Raw genomic sequence first — 18,787 nt, 5'->3', positions numbered from 1 at the left:
TGACCATTCACAGACTCCTGACACAAAGAAGCATCAAGGATGTCAAAAGCATGAGGATCAAGGACCCTGCCCCTAACTGTGCTGTCATTTATGACCTTGTGAAGCAGCTCAGAAATACAGTTTGAAAGATGAGTTATGAGGCTCTGCCAAGCAGCAACTGAGGTAGGACAGAGCTGTTCAGCCTAGAAAAGCTACCATGGATTTGAACAGAGGGTTTTAACACACAGGTGCACACATCTGGCACTCACACAGGTTCACCTTTCCACTGGTCAGAGCACCCAAGCTGGGGTTGCTCCTGCAGTGAGGGGCAACAGTGAAAGAGAAATCACTGAACAGCAAAATGGGAAAAAAACCCAAAAAACACTAAAAAAAAAAAAAAAAAATCTATCACCCTTTAGAACCTTTCAATTATTATTATTGAAGTTGTATATTTTTAGACTTCATAGCAGTTTTTTCTCCAGAGCCTTGGGAAAAGTTGTCTTAAATCTTAAAGAAGTGTATGAATTCACTGGTAAACCACAGTGTAAGGTAAGGATGGGTCACTTTCCTTCAGCAATAACCCTAATCCAAAGGGGTGGCCAGTGCAGGGCTTTTCTCCTGGAATAAGGAACTACAGGGTAGGAGTACCTGAGTGAGACTTGAAATTTACAGCTCTTGACAGATTATCTTTGGCTGTTCTAAAAGAGGCACCAAAAAAGGACACTTTGACATAAATAAGAGGGTGGGGAGGGAAGAGGAAGGTAATAGATGAAACAGCATCATTTTAAAAAATCTTCAGGCAAGGAGCTTGATCTTACCTTTTAAATCTTTCCATTTGTGCTTACTTAACGGGATTGGGAAAAAAATAGGTCTGTCATGGCAGGGAAAGCTGGTGCTCTGTGTAAAACACTGTCACTGTGTTATGTTTGTCACTTCACTGCCATGCTTCTACTCCAACTAGCTTTTCCTCAGAGCAGATGGCTGGAGCGATTCTCAGCTCCAGCCCTCAGGATTTTCCTTGTTTTACACTGATGCCACCAAAAGGGAAACCCTCCTTTCTTCTCCCCATGCCCCAGTCCCAATTTTGTCTCCACACAGGTAATATCTAACTTAACACCCTTGAATGGGGGGAAAAAAAACCATCCAGAACTTTCCAGAGCTCTCTTGGGCCTCTGCTTCAGTAACTCTTTATTTCAAGACATTTTATGAATCTGAAACAATGTTTTGGAAAGCCAGCCTTTAGACATAAGAAATAAGGAACACACCAGTTAATTTAGGCAATATTTTTTACACATACATATACATATATATAGGTAAAAAAATAAATTGTCTTGATAAGAAATATTGCTTAACCTGATTAAGAAACAAGTCCCAGAAGCTGTGCAATACAGCAGGACACACTGGCTGGATAGCTGACACCAGGATAGCTAACTGCTTATTTTCAGAATTTAAAAAAAAAAACAACAAAAACCCAACAAAAAAAACCCACATTCTACTTAGGACATAAACCTGATTCTTTGTTGGAGATTGCAAAATGTTGAAGAGGCTCCACGTTGGTGCTTGGCTTTAGTTGGATTTCCTCTCCCGCTCCCGTGCGGTTACAAAGTTCAGGAGGTCGATGGCTGTCACGATGCCAAACACCATCTGCCGCTTGCTGGAGGAGCCATCCGTGTGATCTGCACAGAGAAAAAGGCAGCTCTGCCTTCAGGAGGCACAAACACACCCCCTTCTGCTTGGTTTTAGTGGCAGTGTTTGTAAAAGTGGGGGCTGAGCCATCCCAGGTCCACAAGCCTGGAGCTCTTTGGTGATCCTGGCACACAGAGGGGAAACACAAAGGGCACCTTGGCCAAGAGTCCCAGAGGAAGTGACAAGGATTTTCAGCTCAGAAAGGCTCCTCATCAAAAGGGACACTGAGACATTATGGAAGGAAGGATAAGAGTCTGCTGCATTTATTTTTCTTGACACAAAAATTCAAACCAGGCCCTCTGCCATAAAGTGTATTTTCCTCAAACATTAATTACTTGAAACAGCTGCAGGTGGCATTACCCCATTGGAAGCAGGAGCCACTTGGACAGCCCAGTGGAACCACATTTTGAGGAAGAAACGTGACACAGGAAGATGGTTATCCTCCTGCATCCCTGTCAAATACAGAATCAGTATAAAAACCTTAATACCCCATTTATATCCAAAAAATTTACTATCCATTTAATCTGTGCTGCATTGAGAGCACAGGTTCAAGTGATTTTCTCATTGTGAGCCTAAGCCTTGACCTGGGACTCAAGTGGCAACATGACCTCTGGCCCTTTATCTATTGTCTAAATTCCTTGTTCCTAAAGTCTGCCTGTACTGAGGTGTGTAGTCTACTTCTATAACCAGTTTTTTCAGTCAGCTGGACTGCCATGGGCTTTTTATTTACCCATCTCTGTTCCACTGCAAGCTTTCAGTGAGATTCTAGGTTTATAAATAGTCAGCTCAGAGCCAAGAGCACATCCTTATGGAGATTATCAGGAACAACCCCAAATCTGATGGCTCTTCTTCCTCCAGTTGTAATTGAGAAACTAAAGATAAATTTATCTGGCACAACTTAACATAGTTTTGACTCTTGTTTCTCAGTGTTTGTAACTTTGCAAGCTGTCTGCTGTAAGGAAGATGAAACAGGACAAAATACTATTCACATATAAGAGTAATATACCCCAGATTTGAAGATTTATTTAGTCTAATTAATCATAGAATGGCTTGGGTTGGAAGGGATCTTAAAAATCATCCCATTCCAATCCCTGCCACGGGCAGGGACACCTTCCAGTAGACCAGGTTGCTCCAAGACCTGTCCAGCCTGGCCTTGGACACTTCCAGGGATGAAAATGAGTAGCACATAGTCTGACACAGAAAGAGGATTTTGCTACTGCAGAGCTCATTTACTCATTCACACTCCCCTTGCTTCTTGTTACCACTCACAAATTTGCTCTCACAAGGTGCAGTACTTTGTACTCACATTGAATCTGTTCATGAACCACTAGAGCAAAGTGGTCTATTTCCAAGATGTGAGAGAGTTTCCCCAAGTTGTCTTTCAGGTTAATCTGAGGAGAGAGTTACAAAACTTGAATAAAACAGTCCTTTCTACGTTTAGTGGTCAATAATCCCCACACAATTCATGCAGAACTAAAATCAGTACATCAGCATTTGTGTGCTGCTACCACCTGAAGCATTAGAAAACACCAATAAATCAAGGCCAACTTAAAAGATCCATTTTCTTTGTTTCTAATTTTCAAGAAAACGAAGCACTACATGAAGTTATTCATTCTGACTCTGTAAACATAATGAATATAATGAAAATCTGAAAAATGCTAAGAATCAAAGAAGGTCTCAAGTGTTCCATGTGTCTCAACAAAAGAAGTTACCATAAAACTCTTTATATTTGGTGATTTTTATTCCAAAAGGATTGTGACAAGGTGAGTGAATCAGGCTGCAAAGCACTGGGGAAGGGAATATGATCTGCAAAGGCAGAAAAACCTAAACAAGCCAAAAACGAAACCAAGGGTGAAAGATTGCTCAGCTAACACTGGATTTGGGTGCAAATCAAGGAACTGAGATTTAAGAATTCATCTTTTGTGAAGTTCAACTTTGCTAAGACTGAACAAGAAAGCACCCTGTGTTAATTCTGCAAAGAAACAGATACTTGCAAAACGCTTCAGCAATCACCTACTGCAATTATTTAGAAAAATGTCTAAAACTGTTCAAACATAATTTAACATATGAAGAAGCAGCCACAGCTCCATTAACCAGGTGACTCTCCCCAGCACCCACCATCTGACATACTTTTATTAAAGGAATTCACACGAAAGAAGAGTCTTGCACTGCAGATTCAAAAAGCCTTTACTCTGTGAGAAATAAGTGCCATGGCATGAACAGCTGGGCTGCACTGGAACACAGAACTCTGTTTCCATACTGGGAGTCAGAGGATTCCCAGCAGCCTGTGTTTAAGGGACCAGCTGTAGTGCAGACTGAGGAACCAATCCTTAAACTTGTGGGCCAGGAAAGGAAGGAGGTGGGAAATCTGGATCCGCTGCCACATGGAGTCACCCACCAGTCCCAAATCTGTTTTCAGGGACTGGGCAGGTTATGGACAACCAGGACAAGCAGCCTTTAGCAGCACTGGGACAACCACGAAGACATAAACATGCCTAGAGATGCTCAGTGGAAATTTAACAGAACCCCCATGGAGTTTTCACCTGTCTCCCTACTGCTCATTCAAGCTCCTTAAACATTTTGCCTACAGGTTTTCTCACATTTAGGCTTTTTTTTTAAAAGCTTACTAAGTCTTTAAAGCAATGAGTCTATGCACATGGTACTACACTGCACATGACTGGGAACCCACACCACTGGAACTAACATCTGACTCCACAAGGACAGCTCTTCCCTCCACTAGCACTTGTTTGGGTTGGCAAATTATCCTGTGACTGGTGTTTCAAGTCCCTAGAGCACAATGGTACCAGGGACTTTCAAAAAATCTATAACCACTCTGCTTCCATTCTAAGAGATTGCCCCAAAATAATTGCAGGGATCCTATCAAAGCAGGCTGCCCATGTTAAACAATCACAGAATGGTTTGTGTTGGAAGGGACCCTAAGGATCACCCAGACCCACCCCCCTGCCATGGGCAGGGACACCTTCCACTGTCCCAGGTTGTTCAGAGCCCCACCCAGCCTGGCCTTGAACACTTCCAGGGATGGGAAATCTACAACCTCTCTGAGCAACCTAAAAAAGCCAAAAGATCCATCTTTCCAAAATGTACCTTTGCCCTGGTTTACAGGCTAAGCCTCTTATTTGATGCAGCTGTGGTATCCCATGTAGGCTATCAGAAGTCATTTTGGTGACACAGATGATTCATTTTCCCAATTTCGCTCATGAACAAGCCAAATCCCCTTGACTAAAGTGGTAAAAAAAGCAAAATCCACAATACTTCTGAGGTTATGTGCATTCCACTATGTTTCTCCACTAACCCATCAATTCAAATGGAAAAATAACCACTTTTAGTTAACATGTCAGCAGCACCACAGCTTGTGCCACTCCCCTTCCAACCTCCACCAAGAAAGTACCAGAAATAAAGTGAAAAGAAATGGTTAAGCTGTTCTTGACTGAAGAAGCCTTCAAGCTGCCCATGGCAAGAGCCACAACCTCAGAAGTGCAGAGAATTGGCACCAGAGCAGCCACAGAAACCATCAGACACCACCAGCCCCAGAGACTCTCGAGGTGTCCAAGTGAGGGAGAACGTGAACTAAGTGGTTGTGTTACGCACCACATTTCCCCACGATGCTGGATTGTCTGTCTGGGGAGGAAAAAATAAATTTACATTTGTCCATAAGGAACCAGCACCCTTGCTCAGCCTCAGGGTGGCTCACAGGTTGAGCAGAAGCATTACACACACTTCCAGAACACAGCAGTTGCTCCACTTTGGGGCAGTGTTGAAACTTAAAGCCTAGTGAAAACGAAGTCAAGCATTTCACGTTTTTTCAAAAGAAAATTCTGTGCTCAGTAACAGCCCAGGTAAACCTCACCCAGCCTGTGTAGTGTGAGCACACCTACTCCAGTTCTTGCAAGCAGAGAACCAGGAGCTGCAGAATATACCTGCCTACCTGTTGGAATTGCTTGTAGATTACTTTTCTGACTTCATCAGAAGGCTTAACTTTTCCAACAAGCAGTGAGGAAAGCATGTTACCCAGGGTAACCATGCCCAGAATCACCCTGAGGAAGGAGAGAGAAGGTAGGGATAAACAACACAAAAGCCCCAGGTGTTCCTGTAGAACAAAGCACCCACTGTAAGCCAGCCTGCAGGAGTCAGTTCAGCTACTTCATGGCAATAATGCAGCATTATCCATGGGACACTTGGGTTCTGTGTGTCTGCAGGAGACAGAGTACAGTTCTCAGAGGTCCTGGAGATTCACACACAAGGCAGCAGGTGCTGCAGGTCCTTCTGAGCACCAGGCTCTTTGTATCTCTGCTCCTTGCAGCTGCAGAGGGCTACCTGCAGTCTCAGAGAGCTTTTGGAAAGCACAAACTTTTCCCACACTCTGATCTGTCCTTTTGAAAGCTCACCCCAGTTTGGCTCATGTCCCTTTTTCCTACGAGGATCTACAACAATTCATCCCTCAGGTCAGCACAAATGAGCAACTCTTCAATACTCAGCCTGTCTGCAGGAGACCTGCAGGGTGGTAAGGCACATCCCAGCTTGCTGGGGACACCCTGGTTTGTAGGGGTCACTGCAGCACTGCACTATAACACAGTGTGCTGAAGAAACTCTGTGAAAGCTCTGATAGAGGTGGGCACGTTCAGGCTTGGTTGTTTGAAATAGGAGTTTTTGCTTTGTTACGTTAAACTGGTATTATTATTAAAAGAAATTAAATTATCCTGCAGAGACACACTGAGTAAGCACATCAAAATAATCATTAGAATCGTGTGAAGGGCAGGACAATCTGGCAAGAAAACACACAGTCCAGCATTGGTGTGTTCAAGGCAACATTTCCGAGCTGCGTTAATCAATGAAAAAGGATCAGTGAGAAGGCAATTACACTTCCAGCAAGCATTTAAAAGACATCCCCGAAGAGCTGGCAAGGGAAGTGATACATATGGATGAAGAGTGATATATGTGGACATACCCAGATTCATCAACAACTGGTACCTGGTCGAATCCCTTCTCCCGGAGGATTTCCACAGTCTTTGCACAGGTAACAGTTGGAAGCACGGTCAGGGGGGCAGAGAGGCTCAGCTCCTGAATACTGATGTTCCACCACCTGGGGATGGAATGAAAAACAAACCCATGCAAGTCTTCTGGAGAGAACAGAACCAGTTCTCCATGCACTGTGGCCTCCAGCACCACAGGAATGACAAAAGGCTGCAAGGAAGAGTCAGGATTCAGCCAGAGTCAATAAAGCTTCAGGGCTCTCAAGTTTTATCCCCAATATCAGAAAGTCACTGAAGTGTGAGAAGGCTTGAAAATCAAAACCCTTTTCCACATTTCATCTGCTTTCTGTGATTACAGATAGTTACTGGAGAGCACTAACCTCCTCAATTCCATTATTTATATCTTACACAGAAATTTTGTGCTCCTACTCAAAGACCTATTTACAGTCATTGCAGGCAACAATTTAGGGAAGATTCCCTCCCACCTATGTAGACTTGCAGTGCTTTGCACTCAGGAACTCTGATTTTGAAAGGATTCTTTGTATACTACCTTTTCTTTTATTTCAGATATAACGCTCTTCATTAAAAAAACCAATCTTTAAGTACCAAATTTTCTTCTGCTGCCATACAACTCAAGGAAGGATGTCAACTAATTAGAGCAGATTTGATTAACAGCTGCAATTATACATCAAGACAATAGCATGGAAGATCAGCTAAATCAAAGGAGAAGTGTAAATTGAAATGAGCTTTAAATTAGCAACTGCCATAAACTCGATTGAGTAGACTCATGGAGATCCAAATGGATCTGACAGGCTTACCAAGGTTTGTTGCCAAGGTCTTCTTCTTTCATGAACCCTTTCTGAATCATCCATTTGTCACTCAAGAACTTGGACCTGCAGAGCACCAGGAAGTGAAAATCTCATTAGCAGGGGCTGAACATCTGACAGCAAACAGAGGCAACTGTTCACAGCTCACTGTCACCAACAGCTAAAGTGTAGCTGGAAATAGCCATCATTTGCCATCCAAGCTTACCAGCCAGGGACATGGGGAAGAAATACTCATGGGAAGAAAAAGGAATCCCATAGGAAACAAAACTCCCAACTACATCAGCCCCTTGGAATACGATAGAGACAAAGCCTGGAATGGGGATGTTCCAGGCAAGGTCTGTCTGCAGCTTCTGTCTGTCTAATATTGAGCTGGATGCAGCAGAAGTCAGGAAACTCAGCTAAAAATACCATGTTTTGGGATATGTTTTCTCAGCACAGCTCGAAGCCCGGGGGCTGCCACCTGCAAACTCACCCTGAGGGTGGCTGCTGGGCTGCAGGAGTGCTGGGTCCTGCTGTTTGGGCACAGGGACCCCTCCAGGAATGGGATAACCAGTGATCCCCCACAAATGACACAGTGAACGCAAAGCCTTTGCTGTGAAAGGTGCTAACCACTGATGATTATCTACTGAAATCAGAGCTCAACTTTAAAAGGGAAAAGATCATCCCTGCTCCATGTCAGATGCTTTTTAGACAGCTCAGAACTTGTGCCCCAAAGACATTCCTTGCTGGGATACCTGGGTGTTACAAGGAGGTCTGTAAGGAGGTCTGAGGGTCTGCCTCACCCCTTTCCCAGAGGGAAAACCAGCAGGTCCTTACATGTAGTTCCTGATGGAGTCAGGTAAGATGACAACGCAGCGCTGACCCTCCTTCAGCTCCTTGGCTGCCTTCACGGCTACAGACATGGCACTGCCCGAGCTGCCACCTGCCACAACACACAGAGGGGCAAAACCGTAAAACCGCGAAATGACAACGATCAAAAGAGAGGAGCAGGAAGAACAGAGGAGCCCAGAGCGAGGAAGACAAGTTCTGAAGTGGAACAAAGTCTCTGTGATCTGCACAAGGCTTCAGCCACCCAAGGACTACTCAGAGAAAGCCAGAGGGGTCCCGCCTGCTCTTACCACACAGCAGTCCCTCCTCGCGGATCAGCATCCGTGCTAAAGCAAACGACTCCTCATCATTGCTCTTGTACCACTGGTCCACAGTCTGGGGAAGGGCAGGAGACACAAACAAGGCTCTGTTTGAATGAGGAGAGACAGGGCAACCACACAACCAGTGTGAATTCAGCCCTGGCTCTTTGAGGGAACAGCTGCCCTGCTGAGCCCGGGTTTCCATCCTCCTCCAAATGCCAAGAGGGGTTTTTTGCCAAGGTAAGATGATCACATCAGCACAAGGGGCTCCTTATTGGCACCCTGCTGTGAGAGCAGGCTGCTGTGAGTCAGCCTCAGACAGCATCAGCTTCCTCCCCTCTTGGAGGGCTTCCCAGGGACACAGGATCTGCTCAGGACGCAGTCACACCACTTTGTCCACAACGGGTTGGGATGCTTTGTTGGAGGGGATTTCTTTATTGCTTAGTTGTTGGGTTTTTTGTTTGTTTGTTTTTATTGTGTGTGTTTCAGGATTGTTTTTTTCAGGTGTGTTTTGGGGTTTTTTTAAGCATAAAAATAAGTGTGTGTTCTAGGAAAACGTTATCGACTTGCAGCATTTTCACCTGGCATTGTAAAACAAATGTAGCCAGTTCAGAAGCCTTTCAAGGGCTGTTTTTGCTGATGGAAAGAACAGGAATAGCTCTGCCTGCTAGCCCTTCCATTTCAGCTCAAAGAAATACTTCCCCAAGTTTTTCCTCTGCCTTTAACCTCACTCCTGCATCCCAGCAGAGGGCAAAGGGCAGTAAACCAAGCAGTGTGACTTACAGATCTATCCAACACTGTGGGGACAAAATCATATCCAATTCCTTCCACTTCATACATTGTCTTGTCAGTCTTGTTCAGTTCTTCTGGTTCAGCGAGGATGGAGCCTTCAGGATCCACACCTATAATCTGGAGAAGCAGTTTCCACTCAGGCCACCGAGACACACAGCTTTGGAGAGCACAGCCCCTGTGAGCACTGGCTTTGTCACAGACGCTGGTAGCATACAGCCAAGTGACAGCAACCTGGTCTCCTGTTGATTTCCTCCTGGCAACATTTACCTCCCCTGGGAGCAAAATGCTTTGCTGCTTCTGACCCCTTGGAAACCCATCCCATCTCCTCAGGCTGTGGACACTGATGGCACCACTTGTTCTACACGAGTTTTACTTGGTTTAACAGAAAACAGGGCTTCCCTGAGACAGGGCTGTCCTCATTCACATGTCAGACATCATTACAGACAACTCAGTTTGTGTAAAGTGCAAGCAGATCAGTTTTATTTTCCTTACCACTCCATGCCTGCATAGGAAAATACTCATGATTGAAGCAGGATCACAAGTTCTGTGAGGAAATCTATCACATCATACAGGAGAACACACAGGCTGGTGTGTGCAGCGACAATTCCACTGGGCAGAACCTCAGCAGCTCCAGAGCAGTTGGGGAAGGCACAGCCAGGGAGGGAACTCAAGGCTGCAGAGCACACACCAGAGAAGGAAGTTTCCCAGACACCCCATGGAGGCATCTGAGGGTCACTGTTCATCTGCTGAGCCAAACCTGAACTCTGGTCACCAGTGGGAGCAGAGCACGGTGATTTCAGACACTCTGAAACCCTCTCTGCAGCCAGAAGTACATTCTAACTGATTCTAGCTGAGAACACCCAAGAGCTTCCCACAGAGACCCAGGGCAGGCTTACAAGGAGTGGGATGTGCCAAGTGAGGCAGTTTGAGGAGACACTAAAGAGAAAAGCAGTGAGCTTGTCACTTACTTTGCATCCTGGACACTTCTCCTTCAGCTTCCTGGAGATGCCAGTGATGGTACCTCCTGTGCCAGCCGTGGCCACCACCATGTCCACCTTTCCTGTTTAAGGGGGTGGGAGAGAAGTGTGAAATCTCCAACAGAATGATGGATTGAAAGCTCACTTACACCCAAGGACAGACTTCCTTCAACAGAAATGCACAGAGTGGCTGAAAAGGGCACAACAGGGCTCTTTGCTTACCAGGAGCTGTTGTGAGACCTGCCTTGAAACTGCATTTGCTCAATCATCATTTTCTCCAACAAGGGTTTTGAAATGTCCACCCAGAGGCCTGGCAAGGCACCAATCTGTGGCACTTTGGACACAGCTGGAGGTGGCCACAGAGCTGACAGCTGCAGTTTTCCTGTTACTGTATTTGCTGATACAGACAATTCATTCTCTAAGTTAAACTGAGCAGCCCATTATGTTTGTTAATTAACTGAGTGAGTGCCAAGAGCATGGGATAGGCATCCCTGGAGAGAAATGCTAACACAACTACTCCCTCATTTTCATGTGAAAAGGACTGTTTGAGTGTGGATGTGACAGTTCATCCCCCTGTCACCACCTACAGCTTCTCTGGTGCATCCACACGACAGCTTTGTTAATTAAAAAAAAAAAAATTCAGTTTTTAAAAGGTCATCAATTCACACACAAAATCAATTGCCTACCAGCCAAAAGAATAACACCCCACCAGGCAGGGGTAGCTGAACAGTGCCTGGCCTGTCAGGGGAAGTAAATAGAAATAAGAAGCCTAAATCTGGAGCTCATCTGGACTCTCAGTCTGTGGGATGGCAGCTTGTAAAAGTGTACTCACTTTAACTCTTAAGTTTGGCACAGAAAGACAAGCCAAATCCTCTGAAAAGCTAGAGATTTAGGAGGGAAGAGAACCTTTCACATGGTCTTCACCTCAATGAGAATGAATTTAATAGCTGCATTTCTTATCAGGGGGTCCAATCAGAAAATGTACTGCTTAATAAGGCAGGTCTGCAGCCTTCTGTATGAACCCCTTCTATCCCCTATGGAAATGCCCACGTGGCTGCAGCATCACATGGAATGTCTCCAACAGCTCTCAAACCAGCTCCTGAGCTGAGGAATGAGCCCAGCTGAAGCTCTGCTGCCACAGCTCAGCCCCTTCTGGTGCTCAGCTGCCCAGAGCCAACACTGAAGAGAGCCCTGCAGTGCCAGAGGGCCCTGCTGGTGACAGCTGTGACACAGAGCAGTTTGTGCCCCTGGGGACTCCAAAGTGAAGATGCTTCCAGTGTACTGGAGTGCTTGCTCTGGGAATGTTAAACCAGCTATTTCTCTGTCTGTGATCAGAGAAGAATGACCCTATTCCATGCCAGTCTACGTATGAAGCTTTTTCTAAGGTCACTTAAGCACTGCTTTCTCCATCTCATCACAAGCAGGGGAATCTAAAAACCAAAGAATTCTTCTTTAATGGAAAAAAAACATCACGACTGTGACTTCTGAAATATGGTAATTCTCTAATGACACACAGGATATGTATGGGGTTGGCTTTATCAAAATCTCTGCATTTCTCATCCAGCCCAGCTCTCATTCCCCAAGTACAGAACAACAGGGCACTACCAGGAGCTTGTTGAAGGGGGGTTTAGCAGCAGAGCAGACCTACCATCACACTGCTGCAGGATCTCCTCAGCTGTGGTGTCATAGTGCGTCAGGGGGTTGCTGGCATTGCGGTACTAAATTGAAAGACAGATCAGCCATGAAGTAAACCAGAAATACAAAAATCACATTTTGAGGCAGTTCAGAAACATTCCAAACAATCCCCAAGCCCCAGAACACCTAAACATACTCTTTGCTGACTGTTGCATTGTGTATTATCTGGAGCCAGGCCCCATAAGTGACCTAATTTAAGCGCAGTCTGAAGGTGCCAGCACGCTCCCGTGCCAAAATCAGTCCTGTCTGTGGGACAGCTACTCTTAGCAACATGACCCCTTTGTCCATTCTTTCTCACAGGATTGCCAGCTCAGTGGAAATAAACACCGTAAGTGTTGTAGTTCTGGCAAACACCAGCTCGTTGCTGCTCTCTAGTGACTGTAAAAACTTCCTTTCCTACAGTCCAGTGAATGCTCAGCTCCAGCTCCAGATTTGGGGCATCTTCTCCTCCAGAGACACATGGAGAGTGCTGAACAGACATCCCAGGACACTACAGAGACTCCTCCATGCCACACCTGCACTTGTGACACCTTGGCTCTCACCTGGTCTAGGATGTGTGCGTTGGGGATTTCGTTCTTCAGCCTCCAGGCCACTCCTACGTGAGATTCAGGAGAATCAAATCTGGCAGTAGTTGGGGTCCTCACAATCTCAGCACCCAGAGCTCTCAGGACATCCACCTGCAGCAAATAAAGGTGGTCACGAAACTCCAAAACCCCCTCAACAGGCTCCCTTCACACTCAGCCCCGAGCCCAGAATATTTGCAGAATATTCAAAGCTTCAGCCCTGCCTTCCTTCACCCTCTGCCCAGCAGCTAACAGCTAACACAGGGCACAGGTAACCATTTCAATGCACCAGGCAAACCTCAGGTTGTCTTGACACCTGTATTTAAAAGTTATGGGAGTTTTCAAAGTGGCAGTGCTGTGGGGATGGGTCTTAAAGCCATTTTCTATCCATGGCTAGCTAGCCTGGATTTCTGCGAGCACTGGCAACAGCTCCTTGGCAGAGTTTTGCCTGGCCAAGAGCCTGCACCTTTGTTGCTGAAGCCCCAGCACCCATCTGCAGCAGGAACTCTGCGAGTGCAAACATGTTTACTTTTTAAATTCTTCAAAACAGAGGCAGCTCTGACCTTCTCCATGCTCATCTTCTCTGGCATGACAATGATGCAGCGGTAACCCTTCACTGCCGCCGCCAAGGCCAGCCCGATCCCTGCAAGCAAAGGCAAGCAGAGCACTCAGTGAGCAGCAGCACAGCACAAAACCCACAGTGCCAGCTTTGGCACGCCCTGGCTTTCATCACATTTTCACCAGAGGCTTGAATAGAGTGTCTCCAGAGGGGTGGCAAAGGGAATGTTTCTGCCTGTTGGGGGGAACTGGGTTTACAGATGCTGATACTCGTCTGAGGTTCACAGCAAAGAGAAAGTTTAGCCAAGGGAGGGGAAACTTGACATGTGCAAACTGCTGGCTTTACCACAGGCACATCACCTTCCTCCTGTCTCACCCACTTCATTTTTCCAGAAGTAACTTGGGAAAGGAATGTGCTTTAAGCTGGAGGAGACTGGAGGAATCACTTTGATTCTGTCGAAAGATCCGTAGGGCCTCTATTAACTCACTTCTGCATAAATCCCTATTTGCAATGTGCTGAAACTAAGTCCTGTCTAAAAAGAAATTATTTAGATGCTGTTTGTGGTTGAGGTTCTAATGCACTGTGTCAGCTTGCTACCACAGTGAAGCACCCTGGCTGTTGGAGACAGACATCTCATTTCTACTCTGAAAATCTGCACCTCCAGCCTGATTCCTGCCTTCCAGCTGGTCACCTCCTGCTCCTGAAGAGCTGAGCTCAGAAGTGTGGAAGAGAAGCTTACACCTGCTATCAGATCACCTCTCTGCTGGACAGGCTGAGCTGATCAGGTTGGCTGAGAGGTGTGTGAGGTCAGGCTGCAGCTCCCCTGCTGTTCTGGGCACCAGCACAGGACCAACACATGCAGCTCAACTGCACAGAGACTTGACTGTTCAAAGCTGGCTCTGTTTATATGTTTTTATGTGGATCGTCTAGGGGAGAAAAAAACCACCACCCTAATAATCTTTAACTGTTCCTCTAGGAGAAGTATAACTCACACCTCAAACAATTCAAGTAGTGTTTAATATATTAGGAAAGGAAACAACTTTTCTTAGTATATTATAGATAAATATGGATGCCCAAATACCAAAATAAATAAGACAGCAACAGCCTCATTGAAGCCAAAGGCTGAAGAGAAGTCATCCAGATCTTCCTTATGGTTGTGATGAAGAAAGGATTTTGAGACCTGAACTCTAATACTTTGTACTTTCTGCTACTGACCTGGAAATGCAGCAAACATCAAAACAGGACTTTGGCTGAGAGAGGACAAAGATATAACACATTAGCTCTCACATTCAACATACTCAGTAAGCTCTGAGCAGTAGAGAGCAAAAGCCAATTCTCTCAGCTTGCTGTGTGCCCTGATCTTTGCTCTTATATGACCAAAAAAAAAACCAAATCAGCTTTCCAAAGTTATTGTCCTGTATCTCCTTCACTTCTGTCTTTTTGGATTCTGTGGCAAGGAGAATCATTTATCAGGTACTGACCCAGAGAGGGGGATGTCATGGTATGACCTTGGACACAGGAGGAATGCAACACACATGGATATTTTCCACTCCACACCATTGTTCAGGCAGGAGGTACAGCCACACTCACAAAGGCTTCAGCTGCCCTGAATGCCCCTAGAATCCCCTGATCCATCCCCCCAGCAACTGCTGAGCAAACAGCAACAGATGTGACTTCCCAGTTTTCTGCTGCAGGCTGGGGAACTGGTCACAGAGCAGCTCATCACCCCAGTCCCTCCAGTAACAAAGAACAACATAAAGATCTGCCTGGTCAGTGTCTATTAGAAAGCAGCAGTGGGTGGAAGCCCAGGAAAGAGTTTAGGAACAGGATCAGACACCTCTCCAGAACACATCAGGCAGGAGGGCAGCTTGTAGCTCACCCCATGAACCTCCTCAGAGGAGGCAGTGTATGTCATATGTAACTATCTATATTTAACTGTGTTATGTGTTTTATATTTGGCTCAAGGGGGAACATTCCAGGTGTGTTTGACTCCCCACTGGTAGAGCAGCTTAACACAACTGCGACAGCTTTGACACGGGAGCTCCAGACTGCTCAGATCATCAGATGCTCTGCCCTGACTTATGGGGACTGTTCCTCCCTCCAGCCCTCCAAGGAGGAAATGTGGACCCAGGTGGAACCTGCTGACAATCCAGGGGCTCTGTCAGGCAGTGCTGTGGGGATGCAGCTCATCCCCCATCTCAGCTGCACCAGCATGGCTGCTCCTAAAACCAGGCCCACCTCACCTGACAGAAGGTCCACGGGACTTCCCCAACAGAAAAAAGGGGAAGACCCAGATCCACACCAGTCTTTTGGGTGCTTTTTTCCACAAAAACTTCAGTCAGACTTGAATTCCAAAGGACTCTAGTGAGTCTGGCCTAGCACCTCTTTCAAAGCAAAGAGGCTCTGTAATTTAGCAGAACGTCTTCCCAGCTGCTCTGGTCAGCAGAGGACACTGCAGAATTGTTCCTTGTGTGAGATGGGAGAGGCACTGCTCCCTGCAGGCACGGAGAGATCCCCTTTCCTCCTTGCACAGGCTCCCATCTCCAACCTGCCTTTTCCAGGAAAACCACCACAGCACTGCCCCCATGCTTTCCTGAGTCTCTCCATCCCCTACCTGTGTTCCCAGAGGTTGGCTCTATGATGGTGTCCCCAGGCTTCAGGATCCCAGCCTTCTCAGCATCCTCCACCATCCTGAGGCTGATGCGGTCCTTCACGCTGCCCCCGGCGTTGAAGTACTCACACTTGGCCACTGCAAACACAAACCAGCAGGGCTGGAAGGGACTTCAAAGCTCATCCAGCTCCACCCTTGCCATGGGTAGGGACACCTTCCACCAGACCAGGTTGCTCCCAGCCCCATCCAACCTGGCCTTGAACCTGGTCTTGCTCCTCTCCTGGTAAGTTCTCCAGCCAAAAAACGTCTGATCAAACTGGAAGTTTCTCCCCATGCTCAGCCTGCACTTTCACTCCAGTACTCCCAGCAATAATCCCTTCAGTGGTGTTGGACACCACCTTTCAGGGCTCTGACCACAGCTCCAGATGCCTCCAGTATGGTTGGGTTTAAGACCCCAACCAAACAAAAAAATTATTCACTGACAGTTTCACCCCTTTAATCATTTTCAGTGATCCTTAGTGATAACTGCAGAGCTGCATTGTGCACACACTGCTGAATACTCTGAATAGGAGAAGCAGTCCAAAACTTCACACAACTTCTTTACACTTAAAAAATTATTTTCTATGAAAAACAGTTTGCTTTCTCAAAAAAAAAAAAAAGGGAAAAGCTGCAGGAATTGTTCTCATGAGGTCCAAGCTGACAGATGTTTTAGATAACCAAATCCTAAAAACCTGAAAATCTGCCAATGAAAGCCAGGATTTTTTTCTCACCATTTCTTGTCAATTACCTGCACTCCTGTGGCCAGGTTATATAACATTACTAACCAGAGCTGCCCAAGCTTCTGAAACAGTGTTAGTTAGCTTGTTCTCTGCCTGCAGCAACTCACAGAGTTCACACTTGAGCCCAAAGTGCTTCCCAATCTTGTTGATCCGCACCAAAGGTGTGTTGCCAACTTTATTCAGGATGTTTGGCAGGATCTTCGGAGGCTCTGGCCTGGTACAAACACAAACAAAGCCAGAGTATTCACAGAAGGGTCACAACAACAACCACACAGCATTTCTGGTGCTTTTTATTTCAACCAGCTTTCTCCTTTAGCAGGCTGGTTATTTTAGTTATTTCAGTTTAAAAGAATATCCATTGGTTACAAACTCACAACATCAAGTCCTTGATCCAAAGCAAGGATTAATCAGACCTGGATTCATGCTGAAAAACAGCAAATAAAATAACACTTACAGGGTGGCATGGTGATGGGGGGAGGCAGAGAGGGGTTTCCCAAGCTTCCAGGTGCATTTGCTGGGTGTATCAGGGCGGATCCACTGCCTTTCCTTCTCATTGGCCTTGCAGTTCTCGGAGTCCACCCCACCAGAGACAAGATATTTGGCAGGTGCATGAGGGCATGAGTTCATATCTGGCTTCTTCTGGGAAGGAAAAGTAAGGATTTCATTCTTGGGGGAGGGAGAAGGAAGAGAAGAGAAAAAAATAAAAATAAAGGAGTTGATGTTTCCATAGTACTGTGAAGATGGCAAAGGGTTTCAGCATCATCTTGGTTTGCCAAATCCTTATCACCACCATGAGAATCTTGCAGTGCGAGTTTGGGAGCAAAAGCTCACCACAGTGCCCTGCACAGAGATAATTTAAACACATGTGCTCAGTGCAACAAGCCTCCACAGATACCAAAAAACCAGGACTATTCTCATGGGAGACACTCCTCCCACACCAAAAGCTTTCTGAAACAAAATCTCCCCATTCCAAGAAGACTGGAATGCAGTAAGACTGCTTGGTGACTAATTAGATGTGCCAGAAGACTCTGCATTGCTGCTGGTGGTCAGGGAGAACTCTTCCAGAAAGATTTCAACACCTCAGAGCCCCATCCAGCCTGGCCTTGAAACCTGGTCTTGGCCCTTCCATGAAAAGTTCTCCAGCCAAAGAGCTTCTGATCAAACTGGAAGTTTCTCCCCTTGCTCAGTCTGCACTTTCACTCCAGTACTCCCAGGATTAATCCCTTCAGTTTATTTTATTTATTTTTATTTATTAATCCCTTGCCTCCACAGAATTTCAGCAAAACAACCTAGAAATCTCCCTGGAAACAGACAGGGCTCTCCCAAATCCTGGTGATGCAAAGATGGGCAAACAGTATTCCCCAAAGACCCAGGAGTACCTTAGACAGAGGAACAGGCCTTTCTGAGACAAACTTCTCCATGGTTTTTGGTGGAGGTGGTGGCACAGGAAACTGGACTTTCTTCAGGAGAACGAGTACTGTGGCTCACGAGACTGGAATCCTTCAGAGCTGCAGATCGTGCAAGTTAGAACAAAAAAAAACCTGTCTCACATTGGCAAAACCACACACATCTTTTTCATAGGGGGAAAAAAAAGGAGCTGCGAAAGTGAAGACAACTTGTATAAACAGGATTAAAAATAAAACATGCAGCAGAGGTGTTGTGCAAGGTTGATGGAGGGTCCCCTGACCCCATCCTTCCTGCATTACCTAATCTTCCCTCTGCCACGTCCTCCACAGCTCAGAGCCAGAAAAGTAAGCACAAAACCTCTTTTATCGGACCTTCTGCAACTCCAGAAGCTTGAAAGCCACAAGAAGTAATAGGAAATACTTCAGTTCACAGGAAATACAGTCCTAGAGACACAAAGGGCAAAAGGGCTTTGGTGCCGTCCCCAAAAAACCCTGTACACAACTTTGGGAAAGGCTTTATCCAGGAACAGAGGCCTCTCCACCCTCGAGGACAATAAAATCTCACAAGTTCCTACCCAAAATTAATTAGTGTTGCATGCACAGCTACAGTGATGCTGGATATAACACACACAGCAAACAGTTAATGCTTCTAACAGCTTTTTGCCCAAAAAATTAGTAAATACAAAACAGTCAGTTCACTTCTCCTACCAGTTGTTCACAGAGCCTGTCTCCTTCCTTTCCATTAAAGACAAAAATCTGGCTGAAGTTTTGGAAAGCATGGGTTGTTTTTTTTTC

At 45.9% G+C, this 18,787-nt stretch overlaps 1 protein-coding gene across 1 annotated transcript; it reads right to left on the bottom strand.

Annotated features, from left to right (window-relative positions):
* Nucleotides 1-1,525: 1,525 nt before the first annotated feature.
* Nucleotides 1,526-18,007, bottom strand: LOC309570921 (cystathionine beta-synthase-like; the record flags this gene model as incomplete). The annotated part of the gene is made up of 16 exons (XM_082277992.1): nucleotides 1,526-1,655; nucleotides 2,972-3,056; nucleotides 5,612-5,720; nucleotides 6,632-6,766; nucleotides 7,475-7,549; nucleotides 8,300-8,405; nucleotides 8,602-8,686; nucleotides 9,394-9,519; nucleotides 10,371-10,462; nucleotides 12,028-12,097; nucleotides 12,617-12,751; nucleotides 13,201-13,280; nucleotides 15,811-15,945; nucleotides 16,694-16,800; nucleotides 17,041-17,252; nucleotides 17,966-18,007. The coding sequence occupies 16 exons, from the start codon at nucleotides 18,005-18,007 to the stop codon at nucleotides 1,546-1,548; spliced, it is 1,704 nt and encodes a 567-aa protein (XP_082134118.1). The 3' UTR covers nucleotides 1,526-1,545.
* Nucleotides 18,008-18,787: the final 780 nt, after the last annotated feature.

The sequence above is a fragment of the Coloeus monedula genome, assembly GCF_965178545.1.
Source record: "Coloeus monedula genome assembly, chromosome: 3".
Classification (NCBI taxonomy): Eukaryota; Metazoa; Chordata; class Aves; order Passeriformes; family Corvidae; genus Coloeus; species Coloeus monedula.
This window is presented reverse-complemented; position numbering and strand designations above follow the sequence as displayed.